General features: G+C 41.0%; 1 protein-coding gene across 3 annotated transcripts in view; it reads left to right on the top strand.

Moving 5' to 3' along the window:
* LOC124618611 (annexin B10) overlaps positions 1–19,485 on the top strand; it is a 111,529-nt gene that overhangs the window by 41,243 nt on the left and 50,801 nt on the right. For all 3 annotated transcript variants that reach the window (XM_047145363.1, XM_047145366.1, XM_047145365.1), the window contains exons 2-3: positions 17,302–17,393; positions 18,310–18,486. In XM_047145363.1, the coding sequence (XP_047001319.1) occupies positions 17,379–17,393; positions 18,310–18,486 (192 nt within the window). In that variant the 5' untranslated portion in view covers positions 17,302–17,378. The remainder of the gene's footprint in view (positions 1–17,301; positions 17,394–18,309; positions 18,487–19,485) is intronic.

Raw genomic sequence — 19,485 nt, forward strand, 5'->3', positions numbered from 1 at the left:
AGAGGCTTATCTCACTAAGGGTAAAATACTGCCTATAGTAAAATTAGAGACCTTTGGAGAAAAGAGAACCACTTGTATGAATATCAAGAGCTCAGATGGAAACCCAGTTCTAAGCAAAGAAGGGAAAGCAGAAAGGTGGAAGGAGTATATAGACGGTCTATACAAGGGCGATTTACTTGAGGGCAATGTTTTAGAAATTGAAGAGGATGTAGATGATGAAATAGGAGATATGATACTGCGTGAAGAGTTTGACAGAGCACTGAAAGAACTGAGTCGAAACAAGGCCCCGGGAGTAGACAACATTCCATTACAACTACTGACGGCCTTGTGAGAGCCAGTCATGACAAAACTCTACCATCTGGTGAGCAAGATGTATGAGACAGGTGAAATACCCTCAGACTTCAAGAAGAATATAATAATTCCAATCCCAAAGAAAGCAGGTGTTGACAGATGTAAAAATTACCGAACTATCGGTTTAATAAGTCACAGCTGCAAAATACTAACGCGAATTCTTTACAGACGATTGGAAAAACTGGTAGGAGCCGACCTTGGAGAAGATCAGTTTGGATTCCGTAGAAATGCTGGAACACGTGAGGCGATACTGACCCTACGACTAAGCAAAATGATCAAGGAAAGGCAAACCTACGTTTCTAGCATTCGTAGACTTAGAGAAAGCTTTTGACAATGTTGACTGGAATACTCTTTCAAATTCTAAAGGCGGCAGGGGTAAAATACAGAGAGCGAAAGGTTATTTACAATTTGTACAGAAACCAGATGGCAGTTACGAGAGTCGAGGGGCATGAAAGGGAAGCAGTGGTTGGGAAGGGAGTGAGACAGGGTTGTAGCTTCTCCCCGATGTTGTTCAATCTGTATATTGAGCAAGCAGTAAAGGAAACAAAAGAAAAATTTAGAGTAGGTATTAAAATCCATGGAGAAGAAATAAAAACTTTGAGGTTCGCCGATGACATTGTAATTCTGTCGGAGGCAGCAAAGGACTTGGAAGAGCAGTTGAACAGAATGAACAATGTCTTGAAAGGATATAAGATGAACATCAACAAAAGCAAAACGAGGATAATGGAATGTAGTCGAATTAAGTCGGGTGATGCTGAGGGAATTAGATTAGGAAATGAGACACTTAAAGTAGTAAAGGAGTTTTGCTATTTGGGGAGCAAAATAACTGATGATGGTCGAAGTAGAGAGGACATAAAATGTAGACTGGCAATGGCAAGGAAAGCGTTTCTGAAGAAGAGAAATTTGTTAACATCGAGTATAGTTTTAAGTGTCAGGAAGTCTTTTCTGAAAGTATTTGTATGGAGTGTAGCCATGTATGGAAGTGAAACATGGACGATAAATAGTTTGGACAAGAGGAGAATAGAAGCTTTCGAAATGTGGTGCTACAGAAGAATGGCTGAAGATTAGATGGGTAGAACACACAACTAATGAGGTGTTGAATAGGATTGGGGAGAAGAGAAGTTTGTGGCACAACTTGACTAGAAGAAGGGATCGGTTGGTAGGACATGTTCTGAGGCATCAAGGGATCACCAAGTTAGTATTGGAGGGCAGCGTGTAGGGTAAAAATCGTAGAGGGAGACCAAGAGATGAATACACTAAGCAGATTCAGAAGGATGTAGGCTGCAGTGGGTACTGGGAGATGAAGAAGCTTGCTCAGGATAGAGTAGCATGGAGAGCTGCATCAAATCAGTCTCAGGACTGAAGACGACGACAACAACAACAACAACAACATGTATTTAGAGCTTGGTGACTGAATCTAATTAGTACCTCGCATGCGATTTGTTATATTTGTTGTCCAAGTGAAACCTCTGAATGACTAATAAATTTTGTTGTGAGAAAGAGAGATTTATAGTGTTGAAGTTCAGCAGGACAGTGCAGTTGGCTGTCACCAATAACTGACACTCACATGGAATCCCATTTCATAGTACTGCACCAGAAACCACACATCAAATAGTATGAGCTACGTAGAAACTTTCCTTTCAGCCAATGATCATTTCTTCTGCAAAGGAGAAGAAACATAGCTTAAGTGGTACGTATGCTACAACGACCAGACTAACGCCAGCTCAGGTTTCAGGAGAAGTGCGTACTTCACCCACTCAGGAACTCAATTTGCGACCTGTCCGCCAGATTATTCCTACGATGGCTTCAGCATAGTCTATGGGTAAAATAATGGGCTGATTCTTACCCGCCAACGAAGGTAGCCTTTGGAAGTAACTATGATCAAATCCATGTCTCGCTGTTAAGAACTAGATTCCCATGATTTCTCAAAATCGGTTAAGGCGAATAGCTCGTCATCCTGGGCCTATCAAAGCCTGTGCTTAGTCTCCACTCATCTTGTCTTCGACCGAACTTCAAACCCCAAACTTCCTTCTCTGCCTATACCGATAAAATCAGGTCTCGCAGAACACACGCAACTGGCCGCCAAGACCACGAAAATTTCCTAGTCCAGATGTTCAGTTCCCTTGTATTGTTAAATTTATGAATGACTTGAGTGCGGTCTTTTGCTTTTGGTTTGACACTGCGTTGACTTCAGACAGGAGCCTGAACCGCTTTCGGACCAGTAGCTAAGGCGCTGGCGTCACCAGAATCCCCACTTAAGTCTATTAGAGCAAATTGCTTGTCGTACAATGAGTCCTCAGAGCTCAACGATGCCCCCCTCCATTGTGGCACACTGACGTATCGTTGAACATAATTGCTGCAGTTCTTGAAGGTTATAGAGCTTCACTGACTGAAACAGATCCTTAGAGACATCCATATGAAGCTTCGTGCAGAGAAATAATACCCATGCTGTCTTAGATAATGATGCTGAGCTGAATGTAGTAGACTGCATCCTGTTCGGGCAGTGTGTTAACAGGAAGTTTGCGGGTCTTGGCCCCGTCTACAGGACCAAGTTCAGACTTTCGTATTAGGTCTTTCTCAGTTCAGTGCCATGTCACCTCTAGCAGTTGAAGAACGCTGACAAACATTTTTAGGACATTCAAATGATTTTAATCATCTACATCTACACTCCGCTTCGTCTTACAGTGAATGGCGAGGGTACTTCTGGTAACATATCATTTCCCTGCATTCCTGTTACATTTGCGAATGTGGGGGAGGGGGGGGGGGGGGGGGGTAGGACGACGTAGGTAAGCCCACGTATCAGATGAAATGTGCCTGATTTTTCCCGTCGTAGTTCCGCTCCGTCTGTGCAGGATGAAGTAATGCTCTACCTGAGCAAAAGTATGCGGACACTTATTAGTGGACATTAATATGGAATGTCTCCATCGTTTGCCTTTGACGGCTTGAATGCTGCTGGGGTCACTTGCAAATGAGGTATCTTAATATCTGGAGAAATGGCAGTCCATTCTTCGTTAAGGGGCCGAAACCAGAAAAAGTAGGGATTCCGAAAGCTAGGGTTTAGACAGAAGCCGACATTCTAACTCAGATGTTCCGTTGGGTTCAGGTCGGGACTCTAAACAGGCCAGTAAATTTCAGGAACGTTATTGTCCATAAAAAATTGGCTCAAAGGGGCTGCTTTACGACTGGAAGCAATGTCATGTTGCTACCATCAACCAGTTTCCGAACTGTTCCTTAGCGTTGGTTTAAACGGAGTGAGGGGACCATACCGCAATCCCACCACAGAAATGCATGGCTTATGAGCAGCTGATCGACCATTGTATATTAATCTGACTTCCCACGCACAGTCATTGCGCTAGCTGTACTGTAGATAGCAATTTGGAACTCAAGAATGATTCCTTCCGCTGATTTCCTGATATTTCTTAGAACCAGCTTCTGCGGTGCTCGATAGTCTTTGTCCGTCACTACACGAGGTCTACATGGTCTCGTATCAGCTGCAGCTGTTACTTCTCGTTTCTACTGCACAGTCAAATCAGCAGCAGTCAACTCTGGCAGTATTGAAAGGGTTGAAATGTCCCTGATGGATTTGTTATTCAGGTGACGTCCAATAAGTCGACATTGGAAGTCACTGAGGTTTCCTGACCCATCCACTCCACTGTTGCTGCTTCTTTACTGACAATACAATGCTCCCTGCCTGGTTTTACACTAGCGGATTCGCCCCTCGTGACGTGTAGTGGTCAGTCTCGCATTACATACGGGTGTCTAGATACTTATGATCAGATAGTGTTGACTGTTCTCGGGATGTAGGCTCTCAGAATTGTAACAGTATATCTGTAACTATCACTTGCAGCGTCTGATCTAGAATTCAATGAGCGTGTCCGTACTGCTCGCGTATTTGCTAAATGAACCCATGACGAAACGCATCGGTCTTCCTTGGATTTCTCCTGCCTCTTCTATTAATCCTACCTCGCAATGGTCTCAAACCGACAAGCAGTACTTAAGAATCGGTCGAAAGAGGCTGCTGTTGTGGTCTTCAGTCCGAAGACTGGTTTGATGCAGCTCTCCATGCTACTGTATCCTGTGCAAGCCTCTTCATCTCCGAATAACTTAGATAACTTACACCCTTCTGAATCTTACTGAATTCATTTCGTAGTCTCCATCTAAAATGCTCCCACCCACATTTCGCTCCAATATTAAATTGGTAGATAGAGTAAAACCCTGTCTCACCCCACCTCGACCACCGCTTTCATGCCCTTCTTATAACTGCCCTCTAATTTCTGTACTAGTCGTAAATAGCCTTTCCCTCCCTGTATTTAACCCTGTTACCGTCAGAATTTAAAATGGAGTATTCCGGTCAACTGTTAAAAACTTCCTGTAAGTCTACAAATACAATAAACGTGGGTTTGCCTTTCCTTAACCTATTTTCTAAAGAAAGTTGCAGGGTCAGTATTGCCATGCGTGGTTCATTTCCCTGGAATCCAAACTCTTTGCCAAGTTAGACTTCTATCAGTTTTCCATTCTTCTGTAAATAATTCGTGTTAGTATTTTGCAACAATGACTTAGTTAGGTGATATTTACACATATCGGCATCTGCTTTCTTTAGAATTGGAATTACTAAATGCTTATTGAAGTCGGAGGGTAAGAAATTTCATTTGTGAATGACCTACACTACCTTCGAATTCTTCCAGTGAATTTTCGTTCCCTACGGTTTTCTTTGTGGTCATTAAGCTTTAGGTCGCCCCGTACGGTTACCCCCAGATATTTTAAGATTATTGCTGTGTCCAACTATTTACTGCCATTGTGCAGTCGAACAGTAGTGAGTGTGTCTGCTTATTTTACCCTGTACTTTATTCATTGACGTTCAGCGTAGTTCCCTGCAGGTCTACCCGCGTTTTGAGTCTCATGGCTCGTCAAGTTTCCAATTGACATCTTCCACAAACAGCCTAAAAAAGCTTCATACGTTATCTGCTTGATTATTTTTTAGGTACAATGATTCGTAAATGTCATATAACACTCCTTGGGTACTCTAGAAAGTATTTTACATTTAAGGATTTCTTTACTTACGAATGTGTTCAGTTTTGTATGGTATTAAGTCATAAATCTAGTCTCAAAAGTGGGCCGATATTTTGTAAGAGCAGATTTCGGAATGACAGTGTGGGACTGCGTTTGAATGCCTTCCGGAAGTAAAGGAACGTGACATCAACCTTGGCGCCGTTTGTCAACGACACTGGATTTCATGGACGAAAATGTTTTATCATTGTTGATTGATAGTAGCTTTTCTTTTTCCATGCTAAAATTAATATTGTAACATTTCCTTCAAAAAATTCTCTTTATGGGGAAATTAATTAAAAATCTTAACTTTGCGCCTGTCCTTTCTGAATGTTGCACTTTCCAGAACACACGTCAGCGGTACCGTTACTAATAGTGTGTGCTGCCAGCCTATAAGTGGATGGAGGTTGTTCCCTACACTGTACTAATGTGTGGCCCTCGATATTGAGGAAATAGAGATGATGTACTCGGAAAAAGCTTGCCTCGAGTCAGTTTTTAAAATCAGCCGTACAAGATACACGTAAGCTATTTCGCCTGATTTATCGGGGGGAGGGGCGAGAGGCTTTTTAATATTAGCAATGTTTATACAACTGAGTCGAGGCATTTACAGACTCACGAAGAACAAAATTTTACGCAAGACACAGGAATTATTACAGCAACAAAAATCTGTCGTCAGCTGCACAAGAAAACCTTTACTTTGTTCACTTTACCGGTTTCCACAGTTTAAACTATCATCTTCAGAAGTAAAATAGGCTCAAATCACTGTTAAGCCAACGCCAAAATAGGAATCAAACGGCAGTGTCCTACAAAAGATCGGCAAAAAAAATTCTTATATAAAGCAAGAGTGTTAAAAACAGAACAGATCGAACAGCAGAAGTAAAACAGGTTTGTTCAAACAGAAATAAAGTAATTAAGCTTAAGAGCCACAACATACTTTGCTACATATTCAATAAACCAGACATCACTCAATGCCCTTCATGTCATTGGTGTGGTGGTTGACTTTCATCGCACATATCATATTTTGCGATGTTTTATTGGTTTTGTAGCAAACGTATGTTTCGGCTCGCAAGCTTAACTATTTTACATCTGTTGTGATAAAACTGTTTTACTTCTGCTGTTCAATCTTTGTACGTTTGTTTTTAACGTTCTTGCTTTATACATTCTTTTGCCAATACTTTGTAGGATATTACCGTCCGATTATTATTTTGACGTTGGCTTACCAATGAGCCTATTTAACTTTCGAAGATAAGGTTAATCTGTTGTAACCAGTAAAATGAACCAAATACAGTTCTTGCGCAGCTGGCGACTGATCCTTTATTTTTGTTGAAAAATTCTGCACCCGCTGAACTAAAACTGATTAAAATCGTGAACTTGTAATAGCCTGGAGAATTGATTGTTTTTCGTCTTCAGTCCGAAGACATCAAACCACATCTACTCAAACATGTGCAACAATCTGTCTACGCGTACCTGCTGCGCCCTGCGTTCACTTTTGCCTTCGCCCTGTAATCCAGCCTTGTCTTTGCACTAGAATTTTTATCACTTCACTTCCCTCCCCTCCATTACCAGTCTAGCTGTCCCTTGATGTCTAAGGATATCCTGTCAACCTATCCCTTCTCTTTTAGCCAAGTTGGTCCATACATTTCTTTCCTCCATAATTCAGTTCAGTAAATCATTTATCCGAGCTAAATATTTTCTGTAGCCTAATACATTTCAAAAGCTTCTGTTACTATTGGTCACGTACACAATTTTTTTTGTAGGTAGATTAGCTTGTACACGTAGAAGGTAATAAAGATTTTCGGAGTAAATGATAAGAAAATTGTTTTTTATATTACCAAAATGGTCGTAGACGGCAACAGTTACTTATTCGTGTGAAATATCACGAAATGAAGATTGCAAAGAAATAGAAAATCGCACAGACACGAAATAAATTGACGAAAGATAAGAACAAAAATAATTAATGGGAAGACAATTAATGAGAATTGTGCAAAGGTGTTGGCCAAAAGTACAGAGATGGAAAAAGGCCGTGGACATCTCAAAAATAGGTAAAAAGGAACAGATGATGCATTGCAGAAGAGTATTAAAGGATAGCGATTGGGAGAATTCGAGAAGTAGTAAGAAATATGCAAAGCGATTAGCACTGTAAAACCTCGGAAAAAATTAGATTGATACTTAAGATATAAAATAAAGTCACAATATTTGCCATCGTGCTGGGCCACGTAATTACAGAACAAGCTAAACTTAAGACTGAGCAGTCAGCCATTTCTTAAAGTCCATAAAAACTGAAAGTCAGTACCTCATATTTCAGTAGAGTTGGAGGGTGAAGAGCAATTTTTTACCCCAATCACCACTTTTCTCGTACTTCTATGCATTATGATTCTTATACCTTGCCCCCAATGGACTGCTAATTAGTGAAAACTCTGGTTATATAACCCCGATTTTGTTTGGTGGAGGGGGGGGGGGGGGGGGGGCGTAGTTCTGCAGGTGCTGAACACCGACCATAATACAGTTGTACATTAGGGAACAATGGTTAGAGAAAAGACTACAAAGAATGTTGAGGTTTGTAGTATGAATTATTTTGAAAATCCGAACGACCTTGTGCTGCAGAACGTGTCAGTACTCGCTTTACCCAACAAGGTAGATTGAGTCATAGGCCTGTAACATAACAGCGTTGGTGGCTGTGATGGTAGTAAATGGCGAGTAAACTTTACGTGGTGAGGCCGTGTGTCGTGAAAGAGCGTTTCGGCCACGTGTTAAGTTAGCCTTCAACAGGATAACGATGTACGAATCTGTTTGTGATCATTTGATGGTTCTCCATCTTTCGTCAGATTTCAGGAACGTTTAACCTGCGAGAAGAGTTTGCACGGATTCGTGTTCTTTGGGAACTGGTTGTATACGAAGTGTAGAGTGGTGAAGAGGCAGCTTGACTGTAAATTTGAGGGATAGGAATCTGAATCGAAAGCGGACGGCCGCCTAGTAAAGCTTCCTGGCACCACAAGGACGCTGTCGCCCAGGAGGCGCGCATTGATCTGTTTTGGAGCCAGACGAGGCGACAGCTCGGCGCCAACGGGTGTGCCCGTCTCTCCTCCAGGCCAATGGCGGCGAAGCAGTAGAGCAAACTCGCTACCATCATCTGCGAGCAATACTGGTTCTGCTGCTAACAAGTGGTGTGTTAAATCACTTACAGAAATAAACAACGGAGAACCTAACACACAGCCTAACGTTCTATACACATAGCTAACTTTGTCTGAAAAGTAAGTTTGCATCTGTTCGCCTCTATTTCCGATAAACTAATCACAACGATGCAAGACATCAATACAGTAGGCCGGAAGTAAATTACTATAGGACTGAAATAATACATTACGAAGACATCGAAAAAGAGATTGTGCTCTTGTGGCCTTGAGTCTGAAAACTGGTGTGACGCAGGTCTCCATGCTACTCTATCCCGTGCAAGGCTCTTATTCTCTCTACGATTTTTACCCCCCCCCCTTTCCACACACACACACACACACACACACACACACACACACACGTGATCCCTTGATGTTTCACAACCCTGCCAACCGATCCCTTCTTCCAGTCAGCTGGTGCCACAAATTCTCCCAATTCTGTTCAGTACCTCAGTACTTACCTGATATGCCTATCTTGTTTTCAGCATCCTTCTGCAGCACTACATTTCAAAAGCGTCTATTCTCTTCTTGGCCTAGCTGCGTCTCGTCCACGTATGTCTTCTGTACGAAAGTACACTGTAGACATGTATCCCCAGAAAAGACTTCCTAACATTTAAATTTATATTCAGTGTTAACAGATTTCTCTTTCTGAAACGCTCTTTGTGCTATTGCCAATTTACATTTCATATCTACATCTACATAATTACTCCACATTTCACAATTAAATGCCTGGCAGATGGTTTATCGAACCAATGTAATTCTCTACCGTTGCACTGTCGAAAGCACGCAGGAAAAATGAAAACTTAAATCTTCCCGTGCGATCTCTGATTTCTCTTATTTTATTGTGATGATTATTTTTCCTTGTGTAGATGGGCGCTAACGAAATATTTTCACGCATTAAGGAGAAAGTTGGTAACTGATATTTCATGAGAACGTCTTGCAGCGAACAACGCCTTGTGTTAATGACTGCCACCCCCATTCGGGTGTCATATCCACAGCGCGCTCTCCCAAATTTCGCGATAACGCGTGAAACATCCCCTTAGAAAAATTATACATGACTGTGCTTAAACTGACACACAGTACTTTCAGCGCAACGCAATCTGACTTTCAATAATCCCTACAAAAGAGTGGCCCTGAGTAACAATAACCTATACCTTTCATGAATCACTTACCTCACAAAAATCTTAGTTACTCAAACTACTGCAATACAGCGAGCGCCACTACTGCCAGCTAAATAAAAGATTCAAACTACTGAAGGCACTAACTACTGACGGGCATAGTTAGCAAATGGAAGATTTGATAGAGAACAATGTATTTACCTTAATAGTGTTCAAAAGTCATTATATAGCAGTTCATGACATACAGTCTTACAAATTTACTGTCTCTGATGGACACACGTCCAGATCATCCGCTCTCAAAACTCCGCTATTTCTCTTCCCACATCCACCACTGCTGGCAGCTCACCTCCAACTGCGCAACGCTACGCGCTGTTAACAGCCAACTGCCCAACACTACAATAGCATATACTCCAACAATGCAAACCAACCACAGCCTTCACACAGCGTAGTCAGTGATTTTCATACAGAGGGCTACGTAGCGTTACCAACAAGAACCTAAACAGCCTACTTACACACAAAACGAGCTGCCCTTTGAACTTTTTCGACGTTCCCCATCAATCCTGTCTGATGCGGATCCCACATCGCCCAGCAATAATCCAGAAGATGGCGGACAAGCATAGTGTTAGTGTCTCTTTAATAGGGTTGTTATATTTAAGTATTCTGCCAATAAATCAGTCTTTGGTTTGCTTTCTCCACAAAACGATATATGTGGTCGTTCCAATTTAAGTTATTCGTAATTGTAATCCCTAAGTATTTAGTTCAGTTTAAAGCCTTTAGAGTTGTCTGATTTGTCGTGTAATTGAAATTTAGCAGATTCTTTTTAGTGCTCACGTGGATGACTTTTACACTTTGAGTCAATTCCCAGTTGTTGCAGCATACAGATATCTCGTCTTAATCATTTTGTAATTCGTTTTGATCATCTGATGACATTTCTACTCCAGCCACCCTCCACTATTTTGCTGCCCAGAAAGTAACTCATTTACTACTGCTCACTTCCTTAGCATTACCTGATTTAATTAGACAACATTCCATTCCCTTGTTTAACGTCTCATTGATCTTAATCTTATCAAGACAATATCCTTTCCGTTAAAATGATCTTAGAGTTCTGCGCTGTCTGTGACAGAATTAGAACTTCATCGGCAAACCGTTTTCATTTCTCCTCCCTAAACTTGAATTTCCTTTACTACTTCCTACTCTTTACTGCACTGCTTATTCAACTTTTTGGTTGAGTAACATGAGAGAAAGGGTTCAACCCTGACTCACTCCCTTCACAACTCCTTCCTTTTCACATCCTTCGCATCTAATTACCATATTCTGGTTTCTGTACAAGCTACAGAAGACATTGTCCTACCTATATCCTATCCCTGCTATCTTAAAGATTTCAAAGAGTATATTTCAGTTAACATTGTCAAGTAGTTTTTTTTCTTAATCTGCAAATGCTATAAATATAGGTGTGCCTTTCTGTGACCTATCTTGCAAAATAAGCCATAGGATCACTATTGCCTCGCGTGTTCCTAATTTATCATAAACACACTGATCTTTAAATCTTTAACATAGTGCAGCGCTTCAGCAAAGGCGAATTGTTCAGAACTGAAGGCTGAATTTCTTAATTTCTGAACACTGATCTTCCCTCAGGTCGAATTCCCGCAATTACATTCTTCTGTAAATAATTCGTGTCAGTAATTTGGAAGTACAACTTACTAAACTGATAGTTCGGAAATATGTTCATCCGTCACCAACTGCCTTACTTGAAATAAGAATTACTACGTCGTCTTAGTCTTTCACCTGTCTCGTATCTCTAGTATACCAGGTGGAATAGTTTTGTCGTGACGTCCTCGAGTCTAAATATACGTTGCAGTCCGGCATAATAGTGATACCTCTTTTATATTTGAAAATTAGGTATCGATATTTCTTTTTTGGATTAGCACATCCACTTAGATACATAACGAAAGTAGAAAATAAAGAGGTCGCAGAAAGAGAAGCTTCTTATAGTATTTGCAACTCTGCAGTTACCACGACTTACTGATTATGGTGTCCTTGATCTTCTCATGATTTTTCGCCAAAGACTCTGACTGTTAAGATATGTCTTTACAGAAATACTGCAGCCTGACTTTGACGATCATTCATTCTCTAATGGGTTGTCATATCTGACTTGCCTAAGACTACCCAAAAATGTATTGGCAGGAACTATTTCTCGATCTAGAAACGTTGACGTTTTAAATGAATAAAATGAAATGTATAAGGTAAAATAAAAACGCACGTTCAGTAGTTACGTAGAAGTATTTGAAATACTTCATGTAATTATCCAGCAACTACGGACTTCATGGCACCAAAACGAAGAATTTAGTTGCAACATTGTTAAAGTTGTGAGGTATTGTCTTCCTCCACAGACAATCTGGCCTGCAAGTGCCTATTCTATTATCTAGCATAATCCCATGCACTACTCGCGCAAACAAAGTTGACACTCGGTGGCAACTGAAAATGGGAAATGACTTTACGGTCGCTCCCATCAGCCACCGCGCCGAGTTTCAACTTTGTTTGCGCGTGTAATAGACGTAAGACCTGCGCAGATGACAATGGGACTCGTTACTTAAGACTGAAGTTACGTAACGTAATTTACATTTCGCTCGCAGTGTTAAATTCAGACGTATCTTCTCGAGAGTTCCGCAGCTCGTTATTAGCGTAGCTTCCTCTAGTCTGTACCCAGGGCTCTCGGGTTCGATTCTCTGCCAAGTTTGCAGCTTTCTCCGATCGGGAAGTGTGTTCCACGCGCAACTCGCTGAAGTGGTTTGAAATATACCCTCCCAATTACCTCTGGCGGGGTCTCCCGGCCAGTGCCATACGATCATTCATTTCTCTCGTCGGTCTGCCATGCAAAACCGCCAGCTGCTCCCCTATATTTAGATTGCCATGGATGCTTGTGGTTCCTAGTGGACTGAAAACGAGAATTAGCGTCAAGAGTTTGTGAAGGAAAAGTGAGAAGCCAGTTAGTGAACGCATCTAAGGTCTTTCCTAAAAAGAACTTTAAGCGTGCAGACTCCAGTGAGAGATTTTACGACAGTCGTGCATCATAAGAAAATACTGAAAGATGAGGTTTATAGGTTCATTATTTTAGATATTTCTTTCGAAATCAGTTAAAATATATCGATAAGGTTAAAGGTACCGGGGTTGGAAACACCAAAATCATATCACTATGTGCATAATACGGTGTAGGAAACTCTTGACATTCAAAACAACTTCCAGTCGCCTCGAAATGGATAAATACGGCTTCTGTATGGTTTCAGAGAGTCTTACACCATTCTCCCTGCAACACAATGGTAGGTTCATGTAATGATGGAAGTAGATAGCGATCTCTCACAATTTTCTCCTAAGTGGACCAAAATAATACTGAAGTCAGCCTTGTACGATAAGAGCTTGTGAGCAGGCGCCTGTCTTGGCACACTGCATCACCATTGGGGAACAAATATTGTACCATGGGATGTACCTGACCACCCAAAACAGTCGCGTAATCCTTGACAGTAATGAGAACACGCAGTGGCAATGGTGGGTGTCCATGGATCGCAACGATATGGTTTGCCAAATCATAGAACCCTTGCCACGTTTCGTTCTTAGTTCGTAAACTCGGCCAGAGCTTGGCAACAGTGCGCAACAAGACCAACCAAATGACTCTTCCGTTGCTTCAGTCAAGACTTTCATGGCTTCCGCACATTTTTCCTGTAACAGGCATTTGTGTCACTGATGAGTGGCCGTGGGATTCCAGCTCGCCTTCCAATTCTCAGCTTATGACGTTCACTTAGTCTTTCGGTGCAGTCAGTGGCGTTCGTCCTCATATTTTTCGTCGCAGTCCTCTTCAGTGACCGCCCGACACGATTACTCGACGCACACTTACATCCACTTTGTGACTTTGCCCGAAGACGTTTTTCCGCTGTCCCTATTTGGGATATAAATTTTCGATACGTTGCCGCTTGAAACACGAAACACTTCGGCTCCCTTGGTTACGAAACCGCCCACCATACGAGCACCAACAGTTTTCCCACGTTCGAATCCATATAGCTTCAACACAATGCTCCCACAACTACACAGAACACCGTTTTGATCATGACTGATACTTGCAACGTATTGACGACATTGCACAGGTGCCGTTCTCGGTCAAATAAAACAGCACAACCTACAGGCTTGGCTGGCATCTGTATTTGTGTTCAAGCATGCGTTCTCGTGGTGTTACCATTTTTTTATTCAACCCTTGTATTATAACCAGACAAAATATTTGATTTCGAATCGTAAAACATTAATTTTCTGAAGATAAGTTTTGATTCACTAGTGTCATCTTAATGTATACAAAGTCCTTATATATGATGTATGTAGATTAAGTTGATTAACGCTATAGTTGACTGATTTTCCTATTATCGACGTTACATACTACTTGGAACTGTGAAAGTAGAGGGATGCTATCATAATAGGATCATTACACTAAGTATCCACTAAAATCATTATGAATGATACATAAGCGGGATTGACGAAGCATACAGATAAGGTTGCAGATGAATGTATATACCTTGTAATTACCATTTTTCTAATATTCATAGCACAGAAATCTAAAACAGCGTTTAAATTTTTAAATAGGTGATATTTATCACAAAGCAATTGGGAGGTATTTCTCGAGATCCATAAAAGATCAAATCAGACTTGAGTAATTTTGCTAAAATGCTCACGGAAGTAAAGCGGTGTAGCAACCTGCGAATAACCGGTCAATAGCTGCAAGGTCTCGACGTAGTCGCTCAATCGACCTGGCGAGCGGGCAGAAACCTAAACGTAGCGTTCCACTATGAACTTAGGCCCTGTTTAATTATTTGTGAGGTTTAGATTGCCGTTAAGTACAGTCACATACAAAGTCTAAATGCACGAAAATTACATAACTTCCGGCGCCAGTATTGTTTTTTACTGGTTGTAGTTAAAAGAAAATTGTTTGCACAGTAATCTAGATCAAATGTAAAAAGTTGATTAGAGAGTCTAAGTATAACGAAAAGATCTAGATGAGATAGTATCTTCATCTACACTCAGCAAGTCATTAAATTACGTGGCATATGTTTACGGATACAGCTTGGGAAGAATGAATGCTTGTTGACTACTGTGCGATCTGTTGTAAGCCTGATTCCCCCTCTCGCGAACATCGCTTATCTCTAAACGTTAAGTACATGGAGCTAAAAAATATTTTCTATCCTAAAAAACGGCTCTTGCAACTTTCCTAGTAGGTGGTCCTGAGATGTACGATGCCTATCTTAAAGCGTCTGCCGATCGCCAGTCAAGGAGTCAAACCAGCCTGCGACTATTCTCTCTGTCCTCATACACGTTCACTGTACTCTGCTAATCTGACTTCGTATGGGTCCCTCAGACTTTTGCAGTACTGGTGTGGGAGTACAAATGGTTTGAATACCATCTCACTTTCGAGGAAAAACTGCAGTTTCGCAACATACTACCAACGAATCGTAGCCTGCCATTTGCAGGTAGGCCTATACGGTCGTTCCACTTCACAATTCAATGTAGCTATCTGTTCATCCCAGTATAATACTTTTATTCCAACAAATGAAGCCATTTCGAAGGAGACCGATAACGTCCGCAGGTACAAGATAAAAATTCGAAAATTATTTAATAAATTGACCTCGAAAGCAACAAATTATGCTGCTCAAAGGAATCTTTCATTTAACAAATACAAAATATTTTTGACACGGAGCTGTTTCTTTAACACGGTTACTTCATGGCCGAATTTCTAAGTTTACATTAAGTCTCTTGAAAAACTTGGAAAATTGAAGTAACACATTGCGTAAATTTCTTCTGGCGCAGAACCTGGAGGAGGCTTGAGCAGTTTGCGTATCGTGTATACTAACTGTAAACCCGTCGCTGGAACTCCTGCATATTGCTAGACTAGTCTAGTCTGATTTTCTGACACTCCTCGGACATTCCTTTTTTTTCTGGAGGAGAAAAGTTGTCCAAACGCTTAATTAACGGAGACAGTTGCTCGCCTAATAACCTGTGAATGTTTAACCAGGACCGTTTGTTCTCCAAACAGTTTCTGCGCTCAAGACCTATAACCACATCTTTTAGTACGAAAGAAAAGTGAACATCACAGTGAATTTACTAAATTCACATGTAGTACATCGCTCATGTAACATCACTGACTGAGGAACAGATGCCAACGATTCTATTTTTTCTCCGCCTTAACGTTTTGTCAAACGACGTGCAAAGCCTGCAGTCGTCCTCGTAATTTTACAGAACAGCGAGGCAGTTTATGGCAAGCATTAATCCAGACTATTCCCAGTTTAATTTCCGTGTAATGTTATATTGCCGCTGTCTACGTTAAAGACTGCGCTCTTATTTTAAGAATTTCCCATTATTCACACAGATGCTATCATGGCGATAAAAGAAGATACAGCCTTTAATATTACGGTTGTACTGGTAGTAGCTAGAAATGCAGCCGTTGCCACATATTGAATATACTCTGAGTACGGATCTCTGCTGAATTTTGAACACAATACCAATTAAAACCAGCGTGTAAATCCGCGTTAATATTCGTGTCTGTGTAATGCTTCGTCGTTTCGCCACGTAATACATTTTGCAAATTATTAAACTGATCCGCTTATACAGTAGCAACCTCTTACCCTTCTTCCAGTTCCATATTTGACTTCCATGTACTGCTGTACCCCAAGGATAAAACGGTAAGCTCTGTTTTCATATTTCGTCTTTCCACATACATTACTCCCGAAATACTTGATTCATTCTAGAGCGAAGGTAGCAATCTATCAATCATGGAAGTATTTGAGATTCCCAGTAGTTCAGGGATTGAGGCAACAATACTATAGTTATTTCTATTTTATGTCTACGACCCTGGCAAAAAGCTTAGGCGCCGACCGAAAGTTCATTTCGATGGCTATTAGACCACGTGTGCTTTTTCATAAAAAATATAAAGACCAAGCACTGTTCCAATCCAACGACATCCTAAAATGTGAAGTCGTTTATGAGTACTTTGTTTTTTAAATAATATAATTTGAATTGTCTAACAGTTTAGTTACGAACAAAAAGACGAGGTTAGCGATCCATTCAGAGGAACGACCACGGCATTCGATTTTTGAAACCTCCTGAACGAAGAATTCTGTATGGCAGAATAGAACTGCAGTCTGCTCATCTTGAATGTGTGTAGCGCCTTCCTTATGCATTGCGCCATATCACTGTCAGATATCGGCTTCATACTCCCTCTAGATTCTCACATGTGGAAACGCAGCTGACTGAATCGTATGATTTGTGTATTACAATCAATAGCTAAAGCTGATTTAGTCAGATCGAAGCAACTGGAGAAGAGCTTTCATTATGCGCCGCTGCTTCCACCATATGCGTATCAATTAAAACAGTAAATTATTCCACAAAGCATTGTCTAGGTTGTCTGTGTTTTTTTCTGGATAGTGGGGAGCGATGGCTTGCAATAAGCCGATCGGCGGCAGTGTAAAATTGTTGACAACGGGGAAGTTCCTTCTGTTATAAGAACGTCAAACAGAGCCGCGTCAGAGCAAAGCAATGCGGCCTTGAAGTTACGTTAGTCAGCTCGGTTGGTTTCACTTGTGTTGCAGGTCACTGGAGCTTTCGCCTTTCAGTCGTTCCGACGGAGAAGTGGTGTGTGGAGCGTGAAGGACTTGACTGAGCAATAATGGGTGACTACGTGGTAAGTTTTTGTGCTAAAATAGGGTACTACATCAAATAGCATAATACATAGCACATTTATCGGTGTAGCATGGGAAGCTATTTACTTGTGTTTTCGGATTTCGTATATAAGTTCGCACAAATTCCTTTTAAAGCTTTATTAGAATTTTGGCGATAGAGAACCAAACTTTGTCCAATACGTTAAACAGCGTTAAGTCTGCAAATAAGATTGCGAATGTAGGATTTCTTTTACTGTGTCAAAAATATTACGAATTGTGTTGGTACTGCCCGCGTGAAACCTACAGTAAAATTGTTATGGGAGCCAGGTAATTACTAAATATCCATTTATCCTTTATGCGCATCGCGTCGCAATAAGTAAAATGTTTTGTACATGCCCTAACAGGGCGCAGTGAGCTGCGGTTGGAGTAAAAGACATAAAAATTGTAGGTGGTGGTGGTGGTGGTGGTGGTGGTAATTCCGTTGTTCAGCTGTTGCAAAAATCGTTGATCGTGGGAAGCAAGGTTATTTAAAAGGGGTGGGAAGTTTGGTGATATATGGTTGCCAATGAGAATCGATGAATCTGATGAAATTATTGATCTGCTTGTTACAGTTACTAAGCTTGATTTTTGTATTTAAAAATTTTATCGTATCATTTTCCAAAATAATTTCTTGTGATGTTTAGTATTCAAATGTATCGCTTCAATTTGCAGAGCGAAGTCGTAAAATGATTTATAGAATAAGGTTCATTGCCGTCTCAGAGCTAGTACCTGTGTTAACAATTAATTGCCAATTTTGGCGGAAGAAAGATTTCTTTGCGGACTGCTCTTTTTGACGCGGCAAATATGAAGTGTAATTAAATTCTTACGTGTTACGTTAGGAATTGTAATCATAAATTGCAATAGACCTGTTTATCAACATCTGTTTCTTCGGTGTGTTAGCCGGAACCAACGGTGAGACCAGCGGCAGACTTCAACGCAGCAGAAGATGGAGCAACACTGAGGGCTGCTATGAAGGGTCTGGGCACAGACGAGCAGGCGATCATAGACATTCTCACACAGCGCTCGAATGACCAGCGACAGCAGATTGCAAAGTTCTTCACAGAGGAATATGGCAGGGTGAGGCAATAGTAATCAGTTTAGTAATGCCATTACTTCCACTAAACTACTCTCACTACGTGACAGACGGCAGGAATACAATAATAGAATGGACATAATGGTATTCAAATTACAACACACACACACACACACATATATATATATTGTTGGTTGTCAACATGCTGTACAGAGTTTATAAAGTGGATGTTGTCACTCAACATTTTTTTGCTTTAAACTACTGTTGATATGAAATGAAAATGATTTGATAGTACGCTAATCATTTCTATTGGCACAGTTTGGATGGCAACTAGTGTCTTGGTCAGTTGATATTTTGGCCATCTAGACTGTCTTGATTTCAGGTGTTATAGTGAATTCAATGTCTTGTTGTGTGTTGTGGTTACCGCTTCACATGAATGAGGCCATTGAACACACATTTGCCACAATCAGTCCTAACACCTGGTTTGTTGAAGGTGTGTTTACAGTAGTCTTTCTTTTCCCTAAAAGTAGTGCTACTTGCTGCTTTCCTCTGTAGCAGCAATGCAGTCCTGCAGAGGGCCCCGTGACTGCAGCCAATGTCCGATGTGTCTTAAAATAAATGACGGCATTGTTAGTAAAGTAGTTCAAAACTGGTTTAGAGGATCTAAACAAGTAAATTGGATAGTAACCAATATAGTAACTTCCCCTTCCCCAACTCTCTCAAAATGGCACTCATAGAAAGGAATATCATCTATGTGGAAGACTCTTCATTCCCATCTCTTTTTCAGTCTTTTGTGTGCCAGCAACGTAACTTGTTGGAGTGGTGATATTGCAGTAAATTTTGTTACTTTTTGCATAGAACCGTGTGGAAGCTGGAATTTGAAATGTCCCAGGTATGGAAATGAAGCACACACCATCACAGAACAGGAAGAATTGGTGGAACTACTAGGGTTTTTAACAGGAGATAAACAAAATTAAAAACATTAGGTTAGGAATACAGACAGTCAACTGCTCCAGCCAGGAGGTTAGAAAAAATGCATGCAG

Source organism: Schistocerca americana, chromosome 1, assembly GCF_021461395.2.
Source record: "Schistocerca americana isolate TAMUIC-IGC-003095 chromosome 1, iqSchAmer2.1, whole genome shotgun sequence".
Lineage (NCBI taxonomy): Eukaryota > Metazoa > Arthropoda > Insecta > Orthoptera > Acrididae > Schistocerca > Schistocerca americana.